We start from the raw sequence: 14,343 nt of genomic DNA, 5'->3' as shown, positions 1-14,343 counted from the left end.
GTCCTGACTGACTGTATACACCCCTTCAGAAGCACAATGCCAAGCAATCAGGACTCCCCAGAACCTCTCCGTGAAGGCAGGGAAGATGCCCCAATACTCCCCCAGCACCCCGGAGCAAGCTGGCCCGAGAGCAAGGGCTGCACCTCCTGGCCTGCACAGGACCTAGAGGCCACCAGCCCAGTCTCGCCCAGACTTTCCCTTTGGCTGGAGAGCTGCAAGGTGCGGGGGGAAGCCGGTTTGTTTTCACTAAATAAATCACATAAAGCAGGATCACTACACTTTGTTGTTGTCCTCAATTAACGCCCCCCCCCCCACCACCATGCCAAGATCATCCGCCACCCTGGGCAGGGGGAGATGGCACAACATGCCATCAGACCTGGAGAAATCCAGGTTTGAACCCAGGAGAAAGTTGACTTTAGGCCTATCACTTCTTAAATATCTCCTTATATTAATACGGCAGACTGCAGTGATAGCACAGCTGGGTAAAGCGTTTGCCTTGCATGCGGCTGACCCAGGTTCAAGTTCGATTCCTCCGCCCCTCTCGGAGAGCCTGGCAAGCTACCGAGAGTATCCGACCCACAGGGCAGAGCCTGGCAAGCTACCTGTGGCATATTCGATATGCCAAAAACAGTAACAACAAGTCTCACAATGGAGACGTTACTGGTGCCCGCTTGAGCAAATTGATGAACAACAGGACGACAGTGCTACAGTGCGTCAATACAGCAGATGAAAAAACAGCGTCACCACATCACCCCCTCCTCCCTGCCGCAGAACATGAAGCTATGACGGGACTAGTGATGGGACAGTGGGTGGAAAAAAAAATCAGTGGGAGCCAGGAATCCAGGACACCTGTGATCTCCGGAATCCCTCTCTCGGCCCGAGCCGCTCCTCTGCAGAAGGCCGTGCTTCGGCTAAAGTGCTTCCGGCGCCTGGACGGGGCCCAGCCAGGGGCGCAAGCCTTGCCGACGTGAGGCCCGGGGGCTGATCCCTGGGGAAGCGAGGACTTTCCCCCCCGGGTGCGTGCCCAGCAGAGCCTACAGCACGGTGCTGGCTCATCACCCCAGTCGGCCGAGGCCTGGAGCCTTTCCAGCCTGGCTGGCCCCTGGATGGGAACTCGGGCGACGAGGCCGGGGGCACTCCACAAACCCCAGAAGGTTTCCAACCGAGCCAGACAGTGTGGCATGAGATGAGATCCAAGCGCGAAGGAGAGCTCTTGACTGACAACAGACTGATGTGCGCCTCCAAGGGCCGGGCGAGAAGGCCAGGGGGGACGGGACGGCCCTTTTCACCGGCTGCAGCACTGTTGTTTGGGAGGGGTTGTTTCTGTTTTTGTTTTGTTTTGTTTTGTTTTACTTGTTTATTTGGTTTTTGGTTCAGGGGCCACGGCGTTGCTCAGAGATCACTTCTGGCTTGCTGCTCTGGGGGGCTACTCCTAGCGGTACCCTGGCGGGGGAGGGGGGTCACACACAGTGTCAGCGATCCAACCTGGCCTCTTGCTGCCAGGCTTGGACCCTTGCTCCAGCCCCCGTCTGCTGCTGTAATTGCATGCAGACTTAGGCCTTATCTGTGCAGAATTGCGTGTTTGAGGGAGACCAGGAAGCGAAACACAGAAACAGGAGTTATTGCAGAGCCCAAGGCAAGGCTCGAAGTTCCAGCTCAGAACCGGCCCATGGTCCCTGGGAGGGGGTTTATCCCCCACCCCAGGCTTCCCACCGCCCCTTTAACGCTGCTCACTTCCCAGCATCTGCAAGAGGGACGTGAACCAGGAGGCCGGTCTCATTTGAAAGTGTGCACCGTGCCGCGTAGCTGTGAACACCACGGAAGTCAGCGCCAGTCACAGTGTACACTTTTCAAATGGGGCTTGAATGATTTGTGTGGTGACAAGCTGTTTGCTCAATTACCAGACGGCAGAGACCGGCCTGTCAATCAAGTGTGGCAATTAGGCAAGCACTCCAACACCTTTTTTCCTTCTTCAGGCAACGGTGTGACTCTAATTAGGAGACCCACATTCGAAGACGCCAGCAAAGACGGAAAAGATTTGCATTTCTCAAAAAAAAAAAAAAAAGAGAGATTTTCAAATCATTTTCACAATCTCACTTCATTAATAAGTTTTCAGCATCTCACTTCCTTTTCACCAGAGTCCATGTTTGTGGGTTTCCCCACCCCCAACGCCCCCCCCCCCCCGGGTCAAATAAGGAGGCAGGGGAGCATGACTAAGGCAGAGGTGGGGCCTGGGTTGTTCAGGGGCAGCTGTGGATGGGGAAGGGCTTTTCTCGTGCATGTCGGACTGTGTCGGAGTCCGGAAGTCCGGCCTCACACATGCATGCGCTGCATCCCAGGAGGGGAGAACTGCTGCCCAGGCTGCCCCCGGGGTCCCGCTTGTTGGACAGCAGAACACTTGCAGGGACACGAGAGCACCTGCATGCTGTCCCCCTGCGAGGTGACTCTGTCTGGTTCTGTATCCATGCCGGCCTTGACAGCACTGGCAGCGGGCAGCGTCCAGTCACCTGAGACATCTGGACCTGCCCAGCCACGATGGGCACAAGGTGCCCTCGGTCACTGGAACCGTCCGCCAACTGCTGGCATGCAGACACTGCCGGCCACGGGCACGGCCATCGGCTCGGGGGCTGACCCAGCCTCCCCAAGGGAGCTGCAGCAAGGGCGAAATGACCAGGGTACTCCCGCACACCTGCGTCCTTCTCACGCCCCCGGTGTCACACAGAGTGTACGCTCTCACACGGCAGCGGGCTCCTCGGAAAGAATTCCAGGAGGCCAGGACGGAGGATGAGGGCAGACGGGCTGCACCTCTCTCTGCTCCTGTCCCCGGCTCCACCCCCCCCACCCCCCTCGACCAGGTCCTCACACCTGTTCTTGAGGCATCTCACGAGGCGCGACTGAGACTCCGTGGGCCTCTGTCCAGATTTCTGGGTGGTGACGGCCAGGCCTACCAGCCTCTTCCTTCCAAGCGCGCCCCAAGGCAAGCCAGGAACTGCAGGTGGGGAGGGCGTGCAGAGGACCCGGCTCCCGAGGCCATGACCCGAGTGAGCAGAGGCAGCTGGTGTCCAACACACAGGAACCACCAACCGTCCACCCAGGCCCTTCGCACGCAGATCAGTGGGGCCGGGGGGAAGACGCAGCCACATCCTGACGCCACCAAGGACAGGCAGAAACTGTGTCCCTCCAATGCCATCCCGGCCCGGAGCTGGCCGAGCCGTTCAGATTTCCTAGTGTTATCCTCAAAGGCACGTGTGTCCACCCCCACGCCCTTCCGCAGAGGCCGTCAAGGAATCCAGGTGTGGGCTGGAGCGATAGCATAGCGGGGAGGGTGTTTGCCTTGCACGCGGCCAACCCGGGTTCGATTCCCAGCATCCCCTATGGTCCCCTGAGCATCACCAAAAGTAATTCCTGAGTGCAGAGCCAGGAGTAACCCCAGTGCATCACCAGGTGTGACCCAAAAAGAAAAACAGAAAAAGAAAAGCAAGGAAATCTGGTCGCCCACCTGCCCTGGACAAGCCTTGCTCTGTCGGCCCAGGACTCCAGAAATGAAACAGCTTAAGACACGGGGCCGCAGCCAGGAGCCCGGGGCCCTGAAAACCAGGCCCGCCTCACCGAGGGAGTCACGCTCCACCGGGGGAATCTCACGGGCTGAGGAACGCACTCAGTGATGCATTTCCAGGAGCGCATGGTGGCCTGCCCCCACCCCCACCACCCGGGTGCGACATGATTAACAGTGAATGTGTTCACGCCTTCTGCCTTCTAAGACAGAAATGCCCCCGGGAGCCGGGAGCACCGCGTAAAAGGTGCCGCCTTGGTACACTCAGCGCCACGTTCCGTGTCAAAGGGCAGCAGCGGGAACCAAACTAGCGGGCCCTGCCTCCGCGCAGAAGCCTGCGACCCCCACACACATCACACAGGTCAACCCGGAGGCCAGGCTCTACGAACACGCACAGCAGGTATCGCATGTGGTATCTCTTACGCCAGGTGCTTTACACATGCTCTATTAGGAAGAGCACTGGCTGAAGTACTGGACAGTCCTCAAAACTCCAGAGAAAGGCCAGTTCCCTCAGAAGGCGAAGTTCTACCCCGGTCACTGAAGCGAACAGACGGGAGGAAGACCATGAATACGTCACTAAAGGCAGGAACGCTAATGCTCCCTATTGTATCACTTGTATCACTTGTCATCCCGTTGTTCATCGATTTGCTTGAGCGGGCGCCAGTAATGTCTCCGTTCATCCCTGCCGCGTGCTAGTGTAGCCCAATAGCGTCTGCTCGCTCCAGGAACACGAAGAGCCTCAAACCATTCATTCAGGGTCTTGACGGAGAAGTCTGACCATCTCGTAGGTGAGCGGCCACACGGTCTTTTGACGTTCCGTGGAATCCAGTCGGTAACAGCTCTAGTCCAGCAATCGTCTCTAAATCACGTTATGTGTCCGGCCTGTCTGATTTTCGCCACACTCCAGGCCGCTTTCCAGATGCTCGGGCCGAGCCTCACGCGTGAGTGAAGTCCCACAGAACCAGCTCATGCAGAACTTTGTGACCTTGGACTCTGGGCTCAACGGGAACAGAGATCCTCTGCCTGCTTCCCCCAACCTCCGGCGACCCAGGGAGGGTCACACCCATAAGACCCACCCTGCCGGTGCCAGATAAATTCCTCGTCGGCCGACCTCCACTACCCAACCGCCGCCACGCTCCAGGCTGCTTTCCGGACCACGCGACACCTCATAAATACTTCCTACCCATTTTCCATCATCACCGCACCATATTTCGTGGGGTTCAAATATGGTGTGAACCATAGGAACACCTCTCATGGCGATTAGAGGCCGCCCTAAAAGCCTCCGTCCCTCTCAGAAAGCCCGGCAAGCTACTGAGAGTATCCCGCCCGCACGGCAGAGTCTGGCAAGCTACCCGTGGCGTATGCAATATGCCAAAAACAGTAACAACAATGGGCTACCTATTATTATTATTATCATTATTCATTATCCTGGCTACGATGACAATAATTACCAAGAACATCCTCGTGCAAATGTCCTGGGGTGGGAGCACGCATGCATGGCACAGCCCAGCACACACCCAGCCTGGGGACCCCCACTGCATGGACCCACCACGAGTAGGTGAGACACTCTGAGCAGCGCATGTGGTCATCACCGCTCCAGACAGCCCGGCCACCTCGGGCCTCTCCCTGAGACACACCCTCCGGCTCCAGCACCAGCACGGAAGCCTGAAGCTCACGGGGCACTTCCAGCCCCCCCGTGGAGCCACCGCCGCTGCCGGATGACACTGCTGCTGCCCTTTCGTGCAGAATGGGTACAGCTCCAGGCCCAAGTCACAGCAGATGGAGCAGATCTGACACCCGGTGGGTCCTCCCCGCCCACCACCGCCAGGGGTCCAAGGCCCCGAGCCACGGGGCCCTGGGCGGCCACATGCACTCAGATGACGCACGTACGGTACCTGGTGGCCAAGCCGAGCTGTGCGGGCTGCTCCCCGGTGCTGCGGCTCTTCCCGCTCAGACCCTGCTCAGGTTTACTCTCCTGGAAAAGAAGCGGTGAGGCTGTCACCAAGGAGACGCAGGAAGGAGAAAGGCTCTCCTCGGCAGGGCCCCCCACGAGGGGGAGGGAGGACCACCCCTCCCCACTCACGAGGCGCCCCCCCCACCTCTGCCCCGGGGTGAGAGGCAGGTTCCTGCCACCCTTTCCGCCGACACACCCGGGGAAGCCCGGGAGACGCGTACTTGAGAGAAACGCGTCTGTTTTTCCTTAAGTGTTCCTGGCAGCTGACCAAAGCCCCTCATCCGAGGAGCTTATGCTAATGCTTTATCAGCGCTGCCTGGATACCCGAGGGCTTTCAAAATATTTTCTTATAATTACTGATAGAAATGCTTGAAAATATTTTCACACCATATTTTGCTTGGGGGGAAAAGAAAAATAAAATGTGGATGCCTTCCCTCCTTCAAATACCGCAGCATCACCACAGAAAAATCTTTGCTCCTTTTTGATGCATGGGAGAAAGGGGCTTTGGGGGTCTAGAGATTCGGGGCTCCAGAGCCCAGGGCCCCATCACAGACTTCCCACGCCCGCAGAACCCGGTCCTTGCCCGTGACCTTGGCAAGGACCTGCCCCCCCCCCCCCCCCCACTCCTTGGCCCATCTGAGGATTTGCAGAAACTGCCCACACAGCGTCGGCATTGGGTAAGGCACAGCCACCTCCCGCCCCCAGCATATGCCACCGGTCACCAGGGCCAGACAGCCCTGCCACAGGGCCGAGCATTTCCAAAGAGGTCCGTTTTGTGTTGGAGTCAGGAGTGAGGCCAAAGGTCCCCAGCACTGCACGTGAATAACGAGAGTGAGCCGCCCGGGTGAGCACTCGGGGGCACCGCCAGTGGATTTCCCAACACTCCTTGGCCCCTTACACCAGCATGCACAGAACTGACCGCAAGTGGCAGGTGAAAGCCCATCTGCTTTATCCAGACAGGTGACCTGGCCACCACTCTTCACGAGGGCCTAGGAGACAGACGAGCTCAGAAGTCTGTATCCGGCTGCAGTGTTTGTAGGAAAGACCTTCATTTCCCAACTCTCCCTCAGCTCCTGCGGCCACACCCCAGCCCCCCGCCCAAGCTGATGGGGGTCTGGGCGGAATCTGCATCCTCTCCAGCAAATGCGTCCTAGAAACAGCCGCCTGCTTTCAGCTCTGGAACCTCCTGTTCTCGAACCAGGGACCGAGACTTCGGCCCTGAGTCCCCCCCGAGTGAGGTGTATCGGTAGTAATAATACAAGGCCAGGGTGATAGGACAGTGGGTAGGGCCCTTGCCAGGCACAACAGCTGGCCCAGGCTCAATTCCCCCCGCCCCCCAGTGTGGTCCCCAGAGCATCGCCAGGAGTAATTTCTGAAGAATTTGGAGCCAGGAGTAGCTTCCGAGCATCACCCAAAAAAAAAAAAAAAAAAAAAAAAAAAAAACACCTTAATAATGACAACACTAATCTAGCTGGAGAGACTTAGCTAGATGTGCTTGTTCTGTCTTGTTGATACCCTTTGGAGATAGTAGGACAACTGGGAAAACTCAGGCGTGGGGTGGAGGGGGGAGGGGGGAGGAGAGACAGTCCAGGGGTGAGGACATACACTGTATTTTACACCCCACTGGGTCAGATCCCCAGAGGCCCCTGACATTGCAAGACCCAAGCCCTGCGTTCTCGCCCATGGGCCTGAACACTGGACCCCCAGCCTGGGTCAGGGGAGGGGGCTGTTCCCGGTTCTAAGGACCAACCTGACTCCTGCCTCGGGGAGGGAGGGGGGTTCTTCCTGCTACAGCCTCAAAGCAACAACCGGAACCGCCCCTCTGCCCCCACCCCTGGCACCAACATGGACACCTGGAAAAGGGGGCCAGAGAGAGGAACGAGCCAGGCAACACAAATCAAGGTACGCCGGCCGCAACGTGGGTGCGAGGGAAGCTCTCGGGGGACGAGAGCCGTGCACGGCAGCTATGCGGACTCACCTGCCAAAAAAGGGCCACATGAGATACCAGTTAATTAGGTGTCGGGGCTGAGGCGCGGACCAAGTCCTAGAGACCACGCTAAGGAGGCTGGTCTTCACTCTCAGGACCCCGGAAGCCCCCTAAAAGGGTGAAGCAGGGAGTGGTGAAACCGGATGGATACTCTCAGCAGACCCACGTGGGGCGGTGCAGAGGGGGAAGGAGAGGGGTCGGGAAAGGCCGGAACTAGGTGGTGAGCTGTGGGGAGGGGAGGAGCCCAGCCGCTGGGCTCCTACCCGTGACAGGCAGAACTCCCTGGAAGGGCCTGGGTCTCCCCTGCGGAAGCGGCTGCCGTGAGCCGCCCGCTGGCCAGCTCTCTCCCTGGGGAGCCCACAGCCCACGGGGGCGCCAGGCCTGGGAGTAGCAGGGCAGCACCCTGAGGGTGCAGGGAAGGCAGCTGAGGGCCAAGGGACAGTCCAACCACCGCCCTCGGCGAGCCCCTCACAGAGAGCCCGAGCCCAGAGGAGGACCAGCCCCAGGGGGACAGCCAAGGGACCACGGCAGCTGGACGTGCTTTGAGAAACAGACTGGGAGGTGGGCCAGGACCTGGGGCCCAGAGGGGGCGCAGCAATATAGACCTACCGGCCCCTCCAGGAAGGGAAAGCAAAGCCATGTCTGTTCACATCCTTTTTTGTATTTGTTTGTTTGTTTTTGTCTTAGGGGCACACCTGGCAGTGCTCAGGGGTGTATTCCTGGCTCCGCACTCAGGAACGACTCCTGGGGATGCTCAGGGGACCGTACGGAGTGCTGGGGAACCAGCCCAGGCCGCCCCAGGCAAAGCAAGCGCTCTACTCAGTGAACTATCTCTCCTGCCCCTAAATGTATTTAGTCTTGCCATGCAAGTGACAATTAGTGAGAGTGAGTATGTGACTCTTTATCTACCCCATTAAAACTTAAAACTGTCCTCAAAAGCAGTGGGAAAATACCGAACTTTATAAAAAAATAAATAATAATAAAGCCAGTATCCTTTCTCTCTCTCTTTCCCATCCATAGTCTATCCTGAATGTTTCTCTACCTATCTATCTATCTATCTATCTATCTATCTATCTATCTATCTATCTATCCCCCTCCTATTTCCTAAAAAAACATTCTGCTTCATTAAAAAATCATAATAATACAAGGCCAGTGATAGTACAGTGCGTAGGGCGCTTGCCTTGCACACAGCTGGTCCAGGCTCAATCCCCGGCATCCCATATGGTCCCTAAAGCAACACCAGGAGTAATTTCTGAATGCACAGTCAGGAGTAACCTTTGAGCATCACCCCCCCCCAAAAAAAAACCCACAATAATAACAATAATAATCCAGCTGAAGAGACTTAGCTATGGAGTACAGCGGGTAAGGCACTGCCTTGTACGTGGTTAAGTCTGGCCCAGTACCTGGCACCACACGATCCCCCAAGTGACATGGAGGCGAAACGAGCTCAGAGCTGGGAGTAGCCCCCGAGCACCGCTGGGTTGGGCCCTAAACCACCAACACCCACCGCCCAATAGTTAAGGCCTGGAGAAAGCGTGCCGTGGCTCAGGGCATCCCTCGCTTCCTGACAAGCACGTGGTTCCAATCTCCCACGTCCCACCCGTGCCCAGAGCGATCCAGGTAGCTCGGTGGTTGGAGCCTGTTATCTGTGACCTCACACACCAACACACACTAATGAGAATAATAATTTCTTAACTAGCAGGCTGAATCCTCTCTTATTTTACAGATGGAGACGCATCTTCCAGAAGGGGCATGAGCAGGCCATCATGAGGTCCCAGAGCCAGGAGGCTAGGCCAGCACTGCTCACTCCTGACACCCCCCTAATTGCCCCCAAACCCCCTCCCCCCACCCCGCCCCCAATTTAAGCAGCCCTCCTGACTCTCCTGTCTGCCCTGCGCAGAGCCGGCTGCCACTCAGGGCAACGGCCCACGCTGCTGTCCCCGATGCGGAGAGCAGGAATCCCAGCTCGGAGGCAGGAAGCTTCCCTCGCGAGTTTCCACACTCACCTCTTTGATTGTCGTGTTTCTTCCCCTCCACGAAAACCACCATCTTCCTCCCTTTTTGGGCATCTTATCCCTCATGATAGATTCCACAGTGGCCTGTTTTAAATGGATGGTAACATAAATAATGGAACCAAATTAAAAAAAAAAAAAAGATCAACTTAGCACATTCAAAACCAAAAGAAGCACACGTGCAAATGAAAGTACGGCAAAAAGAAAAAGAAGGAAAAGAAAAGAAACGAAAAGAAACAGAGGGGAAACATAACGTACTACTTGTGAATTAAAAATTTTCGAGAAGCAAAACCTAATGGCATCCAAAATTACAGTAAGGTAACTTAAGCATGAAGACTTAAGGAGGTGTCAAAGGAATAAACAAGCAACAAAGAAGGATACAACACAACAACAACAAAAGAAAGAAAGCATGGAAAATCATTAGTGATTAGTAAGACCGAAAGTTTTCAAATTAAAGTGGCTTACGGGTTAAGATATTGTTACTCTCAATACGATGACTACAAAATTAAAGAGATGAAGTAATTAACATGGGGTAGTACAGTCTTAAACAAAGGTGAAAATGCACATCTTTTTTTAGTAAATTGCCAAATGGTGACAAACCGGACATGAACTGATGCATCTGATTTACGATCACAAGTATTAAAAAAAAAAAAAAAATTCCACCATCTCGTCTGAAATGAATAAATGTTAGGACAAATGCCGAGGAATAATAAATTTCGAGGTATTCCCAAAGAACGGCCTGTCTGTCTCTCGAGGCTAATTCCATTACAACAGGGTTATCTGTCGTCCCGCTCCTCAACTTACCACCCACCTCACAGCTGGCCTCTCAGTGAGAAATGGAGAAAAAAAACCCAAATCTGCTAATCACACAGGTGCACGTAAGCAGAAACAAACCCTTCTCATCCCTTCTCATACTGCGCCTGAAACAGGCTCCCACTGATCATATAACACCCTCTCTGCCTGGCACAACGCAGGGCTTGATTTCACTCCAGTGAAGACGACACACACCCTCTTCATCGAGGGGGGTGTTAGAGAGGGGGGGAGGGGGGGGGGGCGGGAGAGCCTGGCGGAGGGGGTGGGTACAGGCTTCTATAACAAAATACAACTTAAGGAGGGGGAGGAAGGAGGGGGAGGAAACAGGACCGTTTTTACCATTGTGCAAAATGGTTCTAAAGCTGAGGTAAAGAATAAGCAAAAAGGGGCTGGAGCTATAGCACAGTGGGTAGGGTAGTTTGCCTTGCACACGGCCGACCCGGGTTCGATTCCCAGCATCCCATATGGTCCCCCGAGTACCCCCGGGAGTAATTCCTCAGTGCAAAGCCAGGAGTAACCCCTGTGCATCACCTGGTATGACCCAAAAAGAAAAAAAAAAAAAGAATAAGCAAAAAAATAACCAAGAAAATTCTCAGAAGAGGAAGCGGCAGTCACCAGCCAGGCAAAAGTGACAGTGGCGGGGGAAGGTTCTCGCCATGCACGCAGCTGAGCCCTGTTCGCTCCCTGGCACGGCATGGTCCCTCGAGCACTGCCCGAGAGAGCCCAGGAGCCAGCGGAGGCCCTGAGCACCACCACCAGGAGCACCCCAGTTCCTCCCTCCCACCAAAAGAAGACACAGCCCTGCTACAGACACGCAGGGAATGTATTTAAAAGCTGCAGTTCGATAAAATGAGTGTGGGGGCAATACAGGAGTCAATCTATTTGTGGAATAAAAAACAGCACCCAGGATTAAATCCAAGTTCACAGAGACAAGGACCCGAGGATAAAGTCATGGCTGCCCTGTCCCTATGAGTGCCGGGCACGAGGCAGCCCCGCCAGAACCTGGCCGTCACCTCCCACTTGTCCTTCCTTTGCTGCCAACAGGGTCGCAACTCTCTGCAAGAAGGAGAATGGAAGGGGTCTGGGAAGGCAGATGAGCCGCCACCCACATGCCCGGGGCCACTGCTCTGCCCACAGCTGGTTCGTGATCAGGTGACATATTGTGACCAATGGCCCGTGAGGAACCAGCCTCTTACCCTCCCTGCTAAGATGTGCTTGTATGGAAATGACGTGCCAGTCTCATGACCATCACGGCAAACCAAGGCAACCTGAGCAAGCCTCAACCAACCAACCTCAAAGACTCTAGCTAGGGAAAAAGGCAGGGCCTTGCTAGGTTAGCAGCAATGGCCATTCTCTGCCCGGCATCCCAGATGGTCCAGCAAGCAGCAGGGGAAACTCGGGTCTGGCTGCTGACACCTCGGGGCATTACTCTCAGAACAAAACCCAGAAGAAGCTAAGAAAGCAGTAGAAGCAAAAAAAAGGAGCATATTTTCATAAACTCTGGAATGCTTAAAAGCCCATTAAAAGCATTTCAAAGCCCAGTATCCACAAAAGGTTAAGATTAACCGACTATGAATAAACATAGTTCTGAAATCAGGAGTCCAAAATGACTGACCCTATCAAAGGACCCGGAACACCCTAACAGAGACGGGCTTCTCTAAGATTAGGAGCGTGTGTGTATCTTTTTCAGAACTTTGAGTTACTTTCTAGTCTATTCCCATTGCATTTGGCCTTTTCTTCTCGTAAGAGCTGAGACACACAACATTAGAAATTTGTCCTGGGCTATGGATGGGGCGTGGGCAGGAATGAACAAAAACGCACAGAGGAGAACGTGCTGTCGGCCCAGAGCACAAAGGACAGTCCCACCAAAGATGAGGCCACAGTCTCCAGATCTCTAAATACACACATACACACACACACACACACATCACATATGCACACAGACACATGTACACATGCATGCACATACACCTGCATAAAGACACGTGCTCAGACACAAACATATGTACACATGCACACAGACACATACTCAAGTACACATGCAGAGACACAGATGTACACGTGTGTACAAAGACACATGCAGACACATACACATGCACTCATGTACATGAATGCATAGACATGCACACATGTATGTGCATACAAGTATACATACATAACATACACATGTATCCACATGTACACATGCACACAGACTCAAACACATATGCACACATACACATGTAAACAGACATACACATGTACACATACATACACATAATCATCACTGTCATCCCGTTGCTCATCGATTTGCTCGAGCGACACCAGTAACGTCTCTCATTGAGAGACTTATTGTTACTGTTTTTGGCATATCCAATACACACGGGTAGCTTGCCAGGCTCTGCCATGCAGGCTCAATACTCTCGGTAGCTTGCCAGGCTCTCTGAGAGGGGCGGAGGAATCAAACACAGGTTGGCCGTGTGAAAGGCGAACACCCAACCGCTGTGCTATCGCTCCAGCCCCACATAATCATATGTACCATATACTTGTATACACATAAGCACATGTATATAGACATGTACACACATGCACACACATAGATACATATATATTCATGTACACACAGACACACATACCCATATACATATGTATGCACATAGATAACGTGCACACATACATGTTCATACACATGCATACACATACATACATATGTATACACATAAACACATGAGCACACAGATACACACGCACATGCACACATACGTGTACACACAGGAGAGGCTGATAGGAGCACAGATGCTGGGATGAGGGAGACTCCCCTAAACCTCAGCCAGCAGAGCCACGACTCAGTGTAGCCCAAAGGACTGGCTCCACGTGAGACCAAGTCCAATCCCTGCAGCAAGGGTCGCCCCTCCCAGAGCAGGAAGGCACAACCCCCCGCCCCATCCTCTATGAGAGGAGGAAAAACAGCACACAGTGGGCTGCAGAGGCGCCTGCCCTCACCTCACCACTCCCCGTGTGGGGGGTGCAGCTCAGACCCTCTGGGTCAGCAGTGCCCTGGACGCCCCGGCGGTGGTAAGTGCCCCGAGCTTTGCCCTGGGGCGCTGCCTCACCAACGTCACAATGTCACCAATGTCACACCTATGTGTCTGTGTGCCAGGGGCTTGCAGAGAGCACAACACAGTCACCTCCAAAGGAGAAGCTCAACGCCCGCAGGACCCCCTCTACCACCCGACACGTCACGCGTGCCGCCCCTTCCTCTCTCGTGTGGAAGCTCACCTTTGGCAGAGGCTTCTGGAAGGCCTGCATAGCCAGGAGCAGAGGTGCCGCCGTGTTCCAGTTGTAGTACCTGAGAGGACGCGCCGAGAGACGTCGGTCAGAAGAGCAAGTCTGGGGGGAGAGTCTGCCTCCCACCAGGCGAAGGGCTCGCGGAAAGTTCTGGGACTCCGCGAGGGTCCTTCAACGGCCCGACACTACTCCCCACACCGCAGCCCTCCACACCACACCCCATGCCCACAGTGGCTCCCCCCCATCGAAGGGCCAAGCAGCCACGAGGCATGAATGATGGACAGGTGACCCAGGGGCCACCCCAAACCATCGGGGTGTCAACCCGCTGTGCCTGTGGCAGGTCTGGCGTCACTTCTGGGAAAAGGTCCCGGTATCCCGTCCATGGCCGCCAGCAGCACCTGCATTAGCCCACCCCCCCTCAGGCCACAGGGTTTTCGAGGGGCGGACGCATAGTTATAGCCTGTCACCCCCGTGAGCACAGACAGGCCACACGCGGCCCTGGAACCGGCAGTGAGAGAATCTCCCACGGCTGAACTTGAAAATCCACAAGCCAGAATGACAGCACACGCAAAGAGCTTGCTCTGCATGCAGACAACCCACGTTTGATTCCTGGGCCTCCAAGCACCACAAGGAATGATCCCTAAGTGCAGTGGGGTATGGCCCAAGCGCTCCCCCGCCAAAAATAATAATAACAATAATAATAATTTAAAAGGAGTAGGAGAGACTACAGTGGGTGCAACAACAACAACAACAACAA

The 14,343-nt window shown here is 54.9% G+C and overlaps 1 protein-coding gene across 7 annotated transcripts in view; it reads right to left on the bottom strand.

Moving 5' to 3' along the window:
• The window catches only part of LPIN1 (lipin 1), a 158,187-nt gene that overhangs the window by 24,776 nt on the left and 119,068 nt on the right, over nucleotides 1-14,343 (bottom strand). For 4 of the 7 annotated variants that reach the window (XM_055120998.1, XM_055120999.1, XM_055121001.1 and 1 more), the window contains 4 exons: nucleotides 13,578-13,647; nucleotides 9,765-9,842; nucleotides 9,501-9,593; nucleotides 5,449-5,528 (listed from right to left, as the gene is read on the bottom strand). In XM_055120998.1, coding sequence (XP_054976973.1) covers nucleotides 5,449-5,528; nucleotides 9,501-9,593; nucleotides 9,765-9,842; nucleotides 13,578-13,647 — 321 coding nt within the window. The remainder of the gene's footprint in view (nucleotides 1-5,448; nucleotides 5,529-9,500; nucleotides 9,594-9,764; nucleotides 9,843-13,577; nucleotides 13,648-14,343) is intronic. The other 3 variants (XM_055121000.1, XM_055121004.1, XM_055121003.1) reach the window with 1 other exon arrangement.

The sequence above is a fragment of the Sorex araneus genome, chromosome X (assembly GCF_027595985.1).
Source record: "Sorex araneus isolate mSorAra2 chromosome X, mSorAra2.pri, whole genome shotgun sequence".
In the NCBI taxonomy this organism is placed as follows: domain Eukaryota; kingdom Metazoa; phylum Chordata; class Mammalia; order Eulipotyphla; family Soricidae; genus Sorex; species Sorex araneus.
Note: the sequence above shows the minus strand (reverse complement) of the source record. Positions and strands in the feature narration are given on the sequence as shown.